The sequence below is a fragment of the Anomalospiza imberbis genome, chromosome 10 (genome assembly GCF_031753505.1).
Source record: "Anomalospiza imberbis isolate Cuckoo-Finch-1a 21T00152 chromosome 10, ASM3175350v1, whole genome shotgun sequence".
NCBI lineage: Eukaryota > Metazoa > Chordata > Aves > Passeriformes > Viduidae > Anomalospiza > Anomalospiza imberbis.
Genome location: NC_089690.1, coordinates 19349445 through 19364846, shown reverse-complemented (window position 1 = coordinate 19364846; position 15402 = coordinate 19349445). Strand labels below are relative to the sequence as shown.

At 41.8% G+C, this 15402-nt stretch overlaps 1 protein-coding gene across 11 annotated transcripts in view; it reads left to right on the top strand.

The window, feature by feature from the left end:
• The window catches only part of DGKD (diacylglycerol kinase delta), a 61225-nt gene that overhangs the window by 28783 nt on the left and 17040 nt on the right, over positions 1 to 15402 (top strand). For 10 of the 11 annotated variants that reach the window (XR_011002705.1, XM_068201016.1, XM_068201018.1 and 7 more), the window contains 12 exons: positions 4837 to 4941; positions 5743 to 5875; positions 6441 to 6547; positions 7065 to 7190; positions 8249 to 8351; positions 8874 to 9036; positions 10917 to 11025; positions 11765 to 11904; positions 12634 to 12718; positions 13269 to 13363; positions 13452 to 13551; positions 13706 to 13979. Coding sequence is in view for 10 of the 11 variants with exons in the window: in XM_068201016.1 (XP_068057117.1) it covers positions 4837 to 4941; positions 5743 to 5875; positions 6441 to 6547; positions 7065 to 7190; positions 8249 to 8351; positions 8874 to 9036; positions 10917 to 11025; positions 11765 to 11904; positions 12634 to 12718; positions 13269 to 13363; positions 13452 to 13551; positions 13706 to 13979 (1540 nt within the window). In the remaining variant the exon portion in view is untranslated. Of the gene's footprint in view, positions 1 to 37; positions 58 to 4836; positions 4942 to 5742; positions 5876 to 6440; positions 6548 to 7064; positions 7191 to 8248; positions 8352 to 8873; positions 9037 to 10916; positions 11026 to 11764; positions 11905 to 12633; positions 12719 to 13268; positions 13364 to 13451; positions 13552 to 13705; positions 13980 to 15402 lie in introns of those variants that run through there. The other variant, XM_068201022.1, reaches the window with a different exon arrangement.

Genomic DNA, 15402 nt, shown 5'->3' with positions numbered 1-15402 from the left:
GGATGAAGTTTACGCTCCAGCTGTTGGGGAGGGGAAAGTTGCTCAGTGCAACAAAGGGTGAAGTATATCAGATTTCTGTTTAAAATTTGGTCTAATATAGGAGTCTTTTTTGGACTGCCTTTCGAATCTGATTATTCACAGCTGTTCATCAGGGAAGGACATCCAGGGACATTAGTCCATTTTTAGAACATGAAATGAGGAGTTTTCTTTGGTTGGCTCTGTTGTTTGTTAGCTGACTGGATTTGAAATGTCAGTAAACTGGTGTTAGTTTTGGACAGAGGAGTGTGGGTCAACATGAGAGGTGGGGGTTAACAGCTGGTAAGAGGGAATGGACCATGTGTGTGACAGAGAGAGGAGATAAAGCTAAATTTTCAGTGTTAAAAGTGTCTGTATTTGCATAAAATAAGACAACCAATGAAGGTGTGGTTATTTTCAAATTTAGGTTTTTTTAGATTTAGAGTGGGCAAGCTTGAAAATTGAGAATTTCTCTAATAGTCTTGAGATGACTCATGGAGGGCACATAACTACTTGCTGGGGACCTGACTATCACCCCCATTTTTGCAAAATGTATTTCAGGGGTTTCACATGCAGTGAGAAGTTAGCAATTAACCTTTATCCATATTTGAAATGTTTTTAACCCTTTCTGCCATTCCCCATGTGTTTTTATGACTTTCCAGGAGTGATTAGAGAGATTGGCAGCCTTTTTTCCTCCCCATGACTGTGGAGCTCTTTTTCTGGTCAGGATTAGATGCCAATCATATCACCATGTAGTGAGCACTGGGCACCCAGTTTCTACTAATGAGTGAAATCTAAAGAATCACACCCAGAAGTTCAGTAGCATTTAGGATCAAAAAAGTTTTTAATACTCACTTTTTTGGCAGAGCAAGCACATTTAATTTGCATAATTGCTCATATCTAAATACAGTTCTGAGCTGTTTTGGGGCAGGAATGCTCAGAGTTCTGCCAATCCTGAAACAGGCCAAAAATCTATGAGATTAAAAATAAATCTGAAGACTTTTTTTTTCCCTTTTTTTTTTAACTCCTAGTAAGGCAGCCCTCATCCTAACTCAGAAGCAGTGAGATTGTTGTTTTCGTGCTCTCCGTTTATGAGAACAAGAGGTCACTGGATGACATTACTGCTTTGTAAATTTAGAACAAATAAAAGGAAATGCTACTTCACCTAGTGCGTCGTCATCCTGTGGAATATACTGTTCCAGGATGTTAGTCAAAAGCTGTAGCCGGAGCATAAGAAAATAGCTGGACCATGCTCGTTTGTAGCCATGTTCACCAACAGGGCTAACCAAGCCTTGTGTTCCAGAGTGGTGGTTTATTGCAGTTGTAGCTGAGAGTGAACTCCCTGGACTCCTGGCTGGGAAAGGACAGCTTTCCAGGGGGAAGACTGGTGTGGCTTCTTTTGGGACGACAAGAATGATTTTATTTTTGTTCAATTGATCATTGCTCTTGCCTGGACAGCGCAGTGTATGTAACAGCCCTGTGTCAGTATCCTTCAGTAGGGGGATGTCTGGAGATGAAATAGCTGGTTCAGGGAGAGGGAGGGAACAGTGGCAGGAGGAGTGTGAGTGTGAGCTTCTGTTGCTCAGCAAGTGCAGTAGCACACGTGCTGCCCAGCAGCCTGTGCAGGAAGGAGCCGGCAGCTGCTGCGCTGCAGGGCAGGCACGAGGGGCTGATGCTCGCCACGTACCTGGGCTGGGCTGTGGAGTGTGGGGTGTGTGAACGGCAGAGCTGCTGAACTGCTCTGCAAAGGAGCTGGGCTCTTAACACGTTTCTGGATTCCTCATTATCCGTGTTAAGATGTTTAACTGTAATACCGCTGCGTATTAATCAGGAAAACAGGTTTGGATGGTTTCTTCATTTCCCCAAATAATTGCTGCACTAGTTACATTAAAATCTTGTCTGTCTTTCATAGTGAAGTCTGAGTTGTCCCAGTTTGTTCTCCTTAGGAGCGAGATTTTTAAAGAGATTTATTCTTTTATTTCCCATCTCTGATAATACCAGTAAATCCCAGAGCAAATGATGCTTTTGAACTGACTAATAGGGAATGCTTTTCATATGTTTGTCCTGCACAGTTACATTTTTATTTGCAGTTTGTAGTTACACAATAGACCCTTTATTTTATTTCTGTGACTTTTTCTGGATGATTCATGTGCGAAAATCTTTTGATCTCTTTATTTATCCTCTTGTCTTATAAACTTTGACTTTGTTCTTTGAACAGAGGGTTGTCTAACGCTGAATGTGGGGATTTTTAAGATGATGCAGTAGGTCACTTAAGAAGGAATTAGTTGCTTTCTATGTTGGATGTTCTGTCCAATTATCCTGGAAGTCAGTAGCCTCAGAAATTAATTCTTATCAAAGGAATGTCTGTATTTCTGTATTTTATGTCAATGTTTTAAATTTCTAGCCTTCCAGTGTGATTAAAAACTGTGCTATAGTTTGCATTTTCCTTCTGTCCACCCAAAAAGGCAGAAAAATAGGAAAAGGGACAGCACAGAGTGTTCTGAGGCTGTTCTTCCCTAGTGCTCCAGAGATGCCAGTAACTCAAATGAACTGGTGGTTCCTTACAGAATTTGGTTGGTTTTACAGCCATGAAAGGTCTTTGGATGCTTCATCCTAGGGTGTTTAGACTTATATGTGCTACATATAAACATATATATATATATAAACATATGTACATATGTACATATGCAACTGTAGATGTTCTTGGCCTTATTACCAGGAAGAAAGTGAGGCCCAGTGGTGTCTGAACAAATTAGTTAACCTTGGTTTTACTTCCAGGGAAAAAGCTGCATCCTCTTAGCAGGACTCAGACATGCCCCTTGTTCTTCTCTATCTTCACACTGATTTATGCATCAGTGTTTCATGCTTTGGAAAAAGTTTCTCTAGGGCAACCATTCTTACGTAGCAGAGTTTTTGATGGAAATGCATTTAACTAAACACTTTCCTGCTTTCCCAAGGAAGAAGAAGCATTCCTGTGATTACCTTCTTTGGAAATAAATTTTTTCAAAGCTGAAAATGTTTAAAGGAATGTGAGGGAAGAGAGGAGTTCTTCAAAGTTTTGTTTTTAGAATAGTGTAAATATTTACTTCTTTGTGCTTACAGTTGATACAGATCAGGTCATTTCATGCAAGATAGAATGCTTCAAATGCGAAAACTGTGTTTCTAATATGAATGGCCAGTCCTTTCTTTACAAAGGGATTTAGTTCCTTTCATTGCCTACTTAATGTGTTTCTAGCACCAGTTACTAGATGTTGGTCGTGCCTCTGGGTAAGGTGGTGTTATTGCAGGGGAATCTGCAGTGTGTGAATGAAAAGGAACACAGTTTGAAAATTGAAGACCTTAAAATAAAGCAGAACTTTCCAGATGTATCTTTTTTGTTGACATTACATCCACATTTCTTGGCGAATGCTCTGAGGCACTTCAGCATCAGCTAAAAGTTTGGTGTTCAACTTCAGAGGCTTTTATTTTTAATCTGTTTTATGAATGATGATGAGAGAAGTGAGAAACATACTGGAAAACCGGGATATCGGGTATTGGGGTATTGTGTGTGTGGGTATTTTAGTGTTCATTAGCAAAACTTTGGCTGAATGATTGGGCCTTATGAGATTGACACAATCCTAGTTTATTTTAATCCATTCTTTCAGGTGTTAGGTACAATTTGCTCAAAAAGCAGATGATGTAGACAAATTTTTTCATGTACTATATGTAGAGGGGCACAGGAGAGTCTGGACTGCTGGAAATTTTTAGAATTGACATAAAAGGGAGCCTTTTGGTTTTTGTTAACAGCGCTCAACCTTAATGCAGCTTTTCTTAAATCCAGGTCTTGCAAACACTTGGGTATTGATCTAATTGAAGTCAGCTTGATGGAATTCAATACAGAGGTGTGCAAAAGAGACAGTGAGATAACTGCGCTGTGGGGAAGAAAGACTTTAGTCTTAGGAAGAATAAGGGTTGGTATATAGTCGTGTCTGGACTCCAGCTGAATGGGCAGCCCTGAGAACAGCAGACATGGTCCTCTGAAAAGCAGAGCTTTTATTTTTCTCTGCTGCCACCAGCTGACTGAAGGAGAGGGAGTTGGTGGTAGAGGACACAGAGGCCTGTTGCCTCCCTGGGCAAAGGGGAACTTTGGCCACCCTGCATGTCTTCAGCTGGTTTGTTAAAATATTGTTTATTTAACACAGGGCAACTAATGCATGGGAATGAGCCCAGGGTACAAACACACTGAGGACGGGATTGTTGGAGGGAGGTAAACTCACCAGAGCTTCAGCCTGATGGGGGAATATTTGTTAGACTATCTTTTTGGTAGGTAGAACAAGCCCTCAGGAAAAATGACGGTTCAAATTGCTTATTTTGTTTTATTAGTCTCCCGTGAGGGAGACTAAACAAATTGTCATGACTAAACAAATTTTTAGAATGATAAAGTATGTTATCTGATTCAAAAATTGCTAGAAACTGATATACTATGCTATTAACAAAATATCTTAATGTTCTTACCAGTTTTGAAAGTACAGTAAGTCCTTTGAAAAGACTTATGCAAGGTCTGCACATAATTACTTCTGCTGCTCCATGCTTGGATTTGTGTTGTGCTGTTATTTAGGTATGAGAGATTTCTTTACTCAGTTCAGTATTGGGAATGACAGCTAAAATCTTGGAGGTTCTGTACATTTAGGAAGAAATCAAGGTGTGCTGTGGTGGAAGAGAAACACGGTTCAGAGGTGCAAATAACTTTCATTGTGCAGCTCTGAAACAGACTGCACTAGTGGTAAGGTATTTTCTTGCTGTCTCACTGACACGTCCACTCCTCATTTTCTCTCTCTTCAGATTATCACTCCATGTCGGAAGCTCATCCTTTGTGCTGACAACAGAAAAGAGATGGAAGATTGGATTGCAGCACTGAAGACTGTCCAAAACCGTGAACATTTTGAGGTAATAAGAAAATGTGTTCCTTTGTATTCTGTGCTAAATCACAGCTTGTTTTGAGAGTCAGCTCCCAATGAACTTAATAGAAGTCATTTTATTGACTACAGTGGGTAATAGTGTTAGGACCTTCTGTAAAATTTATCCCAAATAAATTGAAGTGAGTCTCCAAAGAATGTTTGGCTTTGTATATGCTCCCTTGGGAATTCAGAGAGAATTTTCAGAGCATGGATAGGTTATGAAGCCAAGTTTCCCTCCCACTGTATTTTCATTTTTCAATTATTCTCCCTGTCCCATTTCACATCTTGCCTGCTTGATATTATGCCAGCTTCAATGCATCTACCTGCTTCCTGGGGCGAGTGAGACCTGCAGTGCCACCACAAAAAGCTGTCTTGTGTTTTCCCCACTCTGATGCTTGCCTCCCTTATGCTGGCACAAGCATTTCTCTGCTACAGAATGAGCCAGGCTGGGAAACTGATCTTTCTGAAAATTTAATCCAACAAAAAAATGGGGATAAATTCTGTAGCAGATAAATTATCCAGTTCATTTCCCTAGACACACTTATAGTAAGACAAGGATGAGAGGTGGTACAGGAGCTGTACTGAAGGTGTGGCTTCTTCAGGTAGTCTATTTTGCCGTAGAGACCTTCTTGAGTTTCAGCTAATGTGTATAAACTGCATGTGGCACACTCTTTCCCAGTGAAAATTGCTCTGTTTCTGCTTTTTCTGACTGCTTCATGCAGCTCTTATGAGGAAAAAAAAGTCTTGTTGCTCTACTTTAGACCTTGCTGTAATACATTTATATTGTCAGTCTACCCAGTACAGCATGGACCATTTCTCAGGGATGCATAACTGGTACGCCTGCTCCCATGCCCGGCCAACGTACTGCAACGTGTGTCGGGAGGCCTTGTCTGGGGTCACGTCACATGGGCTGTCCTGTGAAGGTAGGTGTGCCCTCGTCTTTTGCCTGGGGAGGAACAGCCTAGTTTGATTTTTGTTTTTGCCCATATACCCAAATACTGCCATCCCTTATTAAAGTCATGTGTCTGCAATGACAGTGCAGCAGTGTCTCTCAGACACTTCTGAGGTGTCTGAAAGAATATTCACAAGAAGAGTGCTATTCATGGGAATAACTGTATTTGTAAGAACATCCTTGTTTAATGTTTGAGTGCCAGGAGGTTCCTCTTTCCCAGCTTTGGCTTAGCAGAAGTGCCTGGCACAGCTCATGCGTCTAACATGAATGCGGTGACACCTATGCTGTGTAAAACGACGGAGGAGTGTGACTATGTAAATCATGTTAAATTTAACAGGATGATCACTAAGCTTTGTACAAGCAACTGGCAAAAATGACAAGGCAAGAATTAATAGCTAGATCAGAGCACTTACAGCTGATCATTTTGGTAGTGCTAAAAAGGATAGTGTGCCCATGCTTTCTTCTGGAGCCAAATGCACACTGCCACGTTAGACCTCCTGAGGCAGGATTAATTACATTCATCTCTTCCTCCCTAGTGTGCAAGTTTAAAGCCCACAAGCGCTGTGCTGTGCGGGCAACCAACAATTGCAAGTGGACAACTCTGGCCTCTATCGGGAAGGATATCATTGAGGATGAAGATGGGGTAGGTGTTAGTCTGAACCTTTCCAGCCTTACCTTGATATGGATGCACTGCCTTGTGTTCTGTAGTTTTTTTCACTTTGTAAGTAGCAGATTCTGCCTTTACATGGAAAAGATTTCTATTGTCAGAGCATGAGATTTTGTGTGAAAAGTCCAACTAGGATAGCAAGGGACTCCTGAGTAGAAATAAACTGCCATGGACTAGGGGAGTTGAGATTAAATAGTTGGAGGCATGGGGAACTTGATCTAAATTTTGGCAAAAGAAAAAGAAATGAGTGTTAGGCAGAGCACCTTAGCATACTGGGATGTCTGATGCAAGTCAGTGTTTCCTGGGTAGCCTGGGGTGAGTCACCTTTGTGCTTGAATATGATGTAAAATGCCAGAATTGGTCCTTAGGTGTTTTCTAGAAATTGCCTTTGCTGTCCTTAAACAGTTGCATATAAAGGCTTGCTTCTCTATGTATCTCAGAGTCATGATGCCTCCTGTACCTTTAAGCTTCTGTCCCTCTGTACCTTTTGCAGATCTCAATGCCACATCAGTGGCTGGAAGGAAACCTGCCCGTGAGTGCCAAATGCACTGTGTGTGATAAAACCTGTGGCAGTGTCCTGCGTTTGCAAGACTGGCGCTGCCTGTGGTGCAAAGCCATGGTGAGTTGTGTAAGTGTGATCAAAGTGTCCTTTCAGTAAAAGGACAGCTTTTGATCAGCTCTATGGTATGTTCTTTTAATGACACTTGCTTAGAATAAAATCTCTAACCATGCTGTCAGTGTTTGCCATGAAGGACTTTATTGTTCTGCAAGAAATAAGAATTTAATTTGTGCTCAGAAGTGTTGCTGTGATACATAAAAGCAAGACCTGAAAAAAGTATCCTGCTTCTAGCCAAGCTCATTTTATTTTGAGAGTGAGCTTTCATAGAAGACTCTTAAGTACAGTAGACATGAATCAAAGCTTCTGTCATGGACTACATTGGATTTTAAGGAGCTGTTATTTGTTATTTCTACAGGCTGAAAAGGTGCAACAAGCTATAAAGAATACTCAGCTATTTTAATAATAGCAATTTCCCTTCAATTGCAATAGATTGCACTTGCCTGACCACTGAAGTGATGCAGATCTTGCTGTTTTCAGTTGTCTATAATACTAGTAGAAGTATCACAAAATATGTTTTTAGAATGGGGGGCTCAAATGCCAAACAAACCCTCTATCTTACAGTCTTTGTGTACCAGAAAAGCCCTGCTCTACTTTGCATTTCCTTTTTTGAGTGGCTTCATTAATTTCTTCTTCTTTTGCCTCTTATATCCCTCATGTCTTCCTGGTTTGTTTTTTGCTTTCTTATTGTCATGAGTTCCCAGCTTTTTCTTTTGTTGCTGCTTTAGATCTCTCAGTTGAGGCTGGGATTTTGAAAGCAGAATGCCTGAAGGCTCCTAAAGCCACAGAATCTGGTATCTAGTTCTCTCAGCACTCAAAGTGCGGGTCTTATAAATTCAAATGGCAGGAAAGTACATACTAATGGAAAGAAGAGAATTCATAGAAGGCTCTGATTAGATCATTCTTAAAATAATTTTATCGATAAATTTATCAATTGACATTTTTTGGTGATATCACCCCCTCCACCATTTTTCCTCTTACATCTTCTTTTGGGTGGCTTTAGGAGTTATACCACAATGTCCAAAAGAGTCTGAATTATTCTTTTTTGGTGGTTTTTCCAGGTACACACGGCATGTAAAGAGTTGTTGCCAAACAAGTGCCCTCTTGGGCTCTGCAAAGTGTCTGTCATTCCTCCTACTGCTCTTAACAGCATTGATTCAGATGGTAAGTATTCCTAGTAAGTAGCACTTCTTTCTCTTCCTCTCAGTCATAATCACTTCAGCTGGCACTATTAATGCCAGGATCTGTCAGCTGAAAATTCTGCTTTTGTTGTTGCTGAAACTCACGACTGGAAGCCATTGCTGAGTATGGCAGTGAACTGTTTGCTTTGCTTTTGCATTCAGTTTATCTCCCTCTAATATCAGTGTTTGCTGTGCTGCAGCTGATTAAATTTATTGACAATAACTATATTGCAGAAGCAGTTTGGGAAGGTTGGGGATGCTGAAAATTTTGGCATACTGCTAGGAGATAAGTGTGACATTTGGCAGCATGAGGTGTGGTTCATGCTGGATTCAGGGCTGTGCAGATTTGGCATTCACCCAGTGAGTGCCATAAGCACAAGGAAAATATTAGCTGCTTCATAGCTGGGCTGGGTTGTGGACTGTTGATTTTTCTCTCCATCCATCCCCATGAGCCGCTTCACATCTCTTGGCTTTTCCTCCCTCTCTCTTCCCTTTACCCCAACAGGTTTCTGGAAAGCCACCTGTCCCCCTTCTTGCACAAGCCCTTTGTTGGTCTTTGTTAACTCAAAAAGTGGAGACAACCAAGGTGTAAAATTTCTACGAAGATTCAAACAACTGCTGAATCCAGCCCAGGTCTTTGACCTCATGAATGGAGGACCTCACCTTGGGTAGGCAGATATTTTTTGGAAACAAAAATTCCTTGTAAATACCCAGAAAGTACGAGGGATTTACTTGGTTAAGCTCATCCTCAAATATAACAGGTAACCTATTCCTCAGAGAAAATTAAACACGTGAGGTTTGGAGGGGTTTTTCTCTCTCTGTGTTAAGTGTTACTGATCAGCTAAAACCAAAAAATGTTGTCAAAAAGGTTATTATATCCATTCATCAGTAATAGCAAGACAGCTTGAGGCATTTTGGGGGAATTCCAGAAACACTCCCCTGGAAGAAGACCAAGCATGGAAAGCTTGAATCCATAAGAAAACTTGTCAGCAAACAGTCTTTTAACAGGCATCCTCATGTACTGCTAAGAGGAGTTAATTTCAGTTAACTCAAGTGAACAGACAGATGTCATAGATAGCAAATTAATATTGTCAAGATGAGATTTATTGAGAAATAACTTGCCTGAGAAGTCTGTGAAGCTTCCATCCCTCAAAGACTTTGTGGTGATAGTGTGGAGAGACTCTTACGAGTGTGTTAAAGCTGATTCTGCCCTAGGATCTAAGTTATGTTTGAGCCTTTTTGCCAAATTATGCTAGAGTATCTGTGGATATAAAAAAAAAGTGAGTGCTGTGAAATAAACTTCTTTCATGTATTTCTGCAACTCTCACTTAAAAGAAAAGTTTGATCTGAAGTCTGTCCACTTCCAAATGTTTTTCTGTTATAAGAGCCAACACAAGATGAATTTCCATCTTCTTTTCCTCACAGTGACTCCAAGTCTTTGACTAGATCTGTAGATGCAGGGGGCTAAATCTGGGAGTGTCTGTTCCTGGATTAGTGGTCATTGAGTTCTGCTTTCCTGAGTGCTGTTGTGGTTCTTTGCCACAGAATATTGCAAAACACTGGCATTTAAAACTGCAGTGTTCTGTCAAGGGGATGTGTTTGGCTGAAAAATAATTTATAAAAGACATGTAAAATTAAGTGGTTTCTTGTTCCCCTCCCCAGCCAGACTGACTGTTGTGAAGAATTTTGCTTTTAAGCAGGAATGGAAAGGAGGGAATCAGTTACCTTTTTGAGCTGTGCTGCACGCTTCTAAAACAGCTGCGCTTATATATTTGCTTAAAAAGGAAGTGATGGTACAGAGTAAAGCCTGCTACAGTAAATCCTGTTTAGATAATAATAGTAAAAAAACATACATATGAAGCCAAAATAAAAGCAAGAGCAGATCTCAAAAATGCTCAGTAAGAAGCACAGTTTCAAAAAGGAGAGGTTGTTTTTATTATTCTGGAAAGGGTGAATGGAGAAATTCACACTGGTGAGCTGTTTGCCTGCCTGTGGGACAGACAAGGCACCAGAGCAGTGATTTATGTTGCTTTCCCAGAAAAACTAAAGCTAGTGATGTTTTACATCCTCCTGCAGTTGTCTCATGGCTGATTGACTGCATGAAGATCCCCTCTTGAAGCTTTGCTTTAATTGGTGTGGCTGTGAGTGTGAAGGCAGTGACATGAGAGCACTTAGAACTGTGATGAATAACTAGTGTTAGGCTGGATGCAGCAAGGCTGCAAGAGGGAGTTAATTCAATGGATAATCAGCTATCACATGCTTGTCTCCTCTTCTGTAGAGACAAAAGTGCCCTGCTTTAGTAGACGAGTATGTCTTGGGAGTTATTTCTGTAGTGAATAGCTATGGTAAATTGTTTAGCTGTATTTATAATCCCTTAATTATAACCATTTTAATTCATCTGTAATCTGGCCGTGACCTGTATTCATTACAAAATCAGTGCCTGCTTTAAGCAACACTGCCATGTTTGTTACCTAGATTGAAATTATAATTTCTTTCTGTAACAGCTGATTGTTTTTCCCTCTTGCTTTTTTGTTTCTCTTCTCTGTAGTTTACGCTTATTCCAGAAATTTGACACTTTCCGGATTCTAGTTTGTGGTGGGGACGGAAGTGTTGGCTGGGTTCTCTCTGAAATTGATAGCCTCAACCTTCACAAGCAGGTACCCGCCCCAAGAGCTTGGTTGGATGAAGGAATGAAGTAACAACAGCATGGGCTGAAGAGGACTTCCCTTGGTCATGCAGATATCATTTGCCCCAGGACTGAAGCTGCCGAAAGCTTACCATAGCAGTGCTCTTTGCACTAGTTTTCAGCAAGATATAAATCCAGTAATGGATTAATTCTTTATGCCTGTCTCCAATGTTCCTCCACAAGATCCAGCTTTTGGAGTATCTCTGAGTACTCCTGCTCTATCGCCAGTAGAGACATGCTCTGAAAGGGCTGTGGTTAGGAAACTTGGGAGTTCCACATGGGTTATGCTCTGTTCCCTTTAGTTCTTGTGGTGTAGTATCTGAGTCTTAGGGATAGGCTGAACCTTCACTGGGGTGCAGATATCATACAGTGTTTTGCCTGGGAACTGTCTGTGCTAATTTTACAGAAACACAATGGCACCACCTGATGGCTAAATATAAACCTCTAGGAAGTTTACTATAGCGAGGTGCTCCTTGAGATGGTAGCAGTAAAAGGCTTCTCTCTCAATTCACAACCAAAAGTAGAGGAAATTTTTCCTTAATTGTATGCTCTTCTGGCTGTTTTCCCCATGCAATTACTTTCTCCTACCCTGGGATTAGCTGTTTTCCAGTGATGGGTGTGTTAAGGAATCAGTCATGTTACTCATGGCTGTTCCTGGCTCATGTTTCCCCATTTGAATATCACTTTTGTTTTCCTTTTCTCTGATGCAGTGCCAGCTGGGAGTGCTGCCCTTGGGAACAGGGAATGACCTTGCCCGTGTTTTAGGCTGGGGTTCTGCTTGTGATGATGATACCCAGCTCCCACAGATCCTAGAGAAGCTGGAGAGGGCCAGTACCAAAATGCTGGACAGGTGAGTAACCATCACTAACATCATCTGCTCTTCAAGAGTTGTGTGAAGATATCTTTCCAGGGGAACGGGGCAGTCCTGACTCTGCCAAGCTTTTGGACCTCTTACTAATGCCAGATAACCTTTTTGTCATTGATACCCTCTTGCAAGAGAATGTGAAATTATCTGGGTTCCAGTGTCCTCTCTTCTGTCCCAGAGTCCTCATCAACTGAATTTGTGATTTCTTTGTCCTAGTTTGAAACCAAACTTATGTCGTAACCTAAGACAGCCTTAAAGTTATGACTTTTTTTAAAGCAATTTCTTCTTTGTAAATCTAAACCAATTTATCTTGAGCTTGGCTTAGAAGTGAAAGCCAAATGCAAAAGTGTGTGTCAAAGCTTGGTATTGATACCTCCTCCTGTATATGTCTTTGTACATGATATATAAGACTGTCTCATGTCTTTAGAGTTGCATCTTGGAGTCTCTTATGTTGAATCAAGTAATGCCAGTGGAACTTCTGTGGAGAGGGAAGAAGTAGAGATGTTCCCCGTGATGTAGAATACTTGTTCATAGTGTCACGCTTCCCTCTTCCCCGGTTCAGCCCTTCTGTATTTCCATTGCCACTCTGTGGTTTCTTTATATCAGTGATGGCTCCCCAAAGTGCAGTTTGTTCTGCTTTGAGGTTCTAACCTGTTATGTTTGGATAGTAGCGGAAACCATCCGCATTGTAGTGACAAGTATGATTTTCAACAGGTGGAGCATCATGGTGTATGAAACCAAACTCCCTCGCCAGGCCTCCACTTCCACAGTCACTGAAGATTGCAGTGAGAATTCAGAGGTACCTCTCAGGAGGGGCAGGGAACTGGAGTGCCAGCCTTGGAGCACACAGGATAGGAGGCAGTGGCTGAGCTCCAGTGGGGCAGAGCTGAGCCATGGGTGTAGCCAGAGCTGCAAAAATCCAGGGCTTTTAAGTCAGTGAAGTATTATGGAGAAAGATGGAGGTTGGGTTACCAGAGTCAACAGCCATAATGAGGGATGAGGAGAAGACACTTTGGAATGGAATGGAAAGGGAATTACTGGCTTTTATTTGCTTCATTATGTCAAGTTGTTGAAATAGTGGCAAACTGCATAGCAGTCATGAAGACCCCCAGTGCTTTTAAATTTGCAGTTGATCAGAAACTGAGAACTGCTGATGATTTCTCTGTTCAGAATTAGTTTCTTCATCAGATTCAGGTCTTCAGTGAGTAACAGAGCCCTGGACTGTGGAACTTTTTCAGGGCAAGAAGAATCTGTAGAGTGATAGGTACTCTTAGAGGAGCCAGGATTTCACAGCATATGTTGTAATGCTGGGAAGCAGCACCCCAGTGTTTCTTTTTGATTGTCAACAGGTGCAGAAGATTCTCTGCTATGAAGATTCTGTGGCTGCTCATTTGTCCAAAATTTTGACTTCTGACCAACACTCAGTGGTGATCTCCTCAGCCAAGTGAGTACTTAGAGGACAACTGCTCTAAATTGCACTGTGAAAATCCTGCAACAACCCTTGCATGATTTTGTTTTGCTCCTTTGTTTAGAGTGCTTTGTGAGACAGTGAAGGATTTTGTGGCTCGAGTAGGGAAAGCCTATGAGAAGGCAACAGAAAGCTCAGAAGAGTCAGAGGTCATGGCCAGGAAGGTAAAATTTGAAAACTTGTTTGGGTTTCTACTTCTGAAGTGTAAAACTGCTCTATTTTCAGAGAACTGGGTTAGCTGCAGTTCAGATAGCACTAAAAGAATGAGCTACCCAGGTAACTGTTAGTTCTACTCAAATGTCATTCTTCTTCATGCAGTGCTCTGTCCTGAAGGAGAAGCTGGACTCATTGCTGAAGACACTGAATGATGAATCTCAAGCGTCTTCCTCTCTGCCCAACCCTCCTCCCACCATTGCAGAGGAGACGGAGGATGGGGATGGCTCGGGCAGTGCTGGTGACTCTTCAAGTGAGCTCTCGGTGGGCTCGGCCTGCACTGCACGGCCCCAGATATTCCGTCCCCGAGAGCAGCTCATGCTGAGAGCCAACAGCTTGAAAAAAGCCATTCGCCAGATAATAGAGCATGCAGAGAAAGGTAACCTGTCAGGAGTCCTGCTTGGCACTTCCTACAGCCTCTTAAGAAGTATAAATTTCCTTTTTTCTGGGGGGGCAGCAGGCTTCTTTATTGAAAGCAGCTTTCCTGAGCTAGAGAAGCTATTCAGTAACTCTGGCCATTTAGTTTCAGTGCCATCTCTGTCAAGCCCACCTTCTGGAAACATTGGAAATATTGCTTAGTAAATGCAATGAGTCTGAAGTTCAAGGTGTCTTCTCTTCCAGCGGGCTGGTTTAGGAAGTTCCTACCCTCCCACACTGTTAATTTGCATTTCCTGCCTGTCCCCACCCATACCACAATTGTGTCAGTGCAGCTCTTTGTGTGGCCTTGCTGTAAAACAGATCTGAAGATGCTTGGGAAGAAGGGATTTTAAGTATTTTAACATTGTTTCAATTACTTTATAGCAGAGGCCAGCAAAACATTACTGTGGTACTACTGCAGGGGAGGGCAGGAACTTCTTAAATTAGCTTTGTCCTTGGGAAAAACTTGTAATACTGCACTTTGGTGCAAGTCAGTTCTGTTCTGATGTTAACTTTTTAGGCAGGTGACCCTCTTCTCCACATCTTGACCCTTGTCTGTCTCCATGCACACACCCCCAATGCTCCAAGTTTCTTTTCCTTTGAAAGGCATCATCAGTCTCCAAGTGTTAGTCATAAAGTCGGGGGTTAACTGAGACCAAAGGAAGTACTTAACAGTTTGTTACTGGAGATAAAAGCATTGAAATTGCAGATCTAACATCCATGCGCACCCAGGTGTGCACTCTGAACAATTGTGTAGTAAGTTACAAATCATTGCAATGTTGCTTGGATTTCCAGCACTGCAGCACTGTATACAACATTTGCTGGAGGTGAATAGTGGAAGTCCAGCAAACAGCCTGCTTCTGGTGAAATAGGAGGCCTTGACCTCACTGCTCCTTCACTTTGCTGCTGCTTGCCTTAGGCCAGTTTGATGTTTGTGAAGTTCTATTGGAGCCAAAACAATTTGCTTAATCCAGCCAGAAGTGTTCCTGTTTCTGCTGCACGAGTGAAGAGACTGAAAGAAGGGGGTGAGCTGTGCAGGCAGTGAGCTGGTAGAGCAGCTGAGGGCATTCAGAGCTGAGCCCTGGCAGGGGCTGCTGGGGAGGAAAAGACTTGTTGATTGCTTGCAAAGGAAGTTTTGGTTTCTTTAGGCAGCATGCTAGCATTTAAATCTTACGAGCTCTCGAGCAAACTCCAGTTACATTTCAGATGTATTTGTTCAGCTTTTCCAAACTGTTTTTCTTCTTCCAGTGTGTGCAATCTGATTCTTTCCTCTGATTGTATTGGTTTTTACAGACTGCTGTTTTCTTCCTTTTTGATTATATGTGTCTAAGTCCCCATTTCAAATGCCTTATGTTATTGCACCACTACAGATTAAACAAACAGGA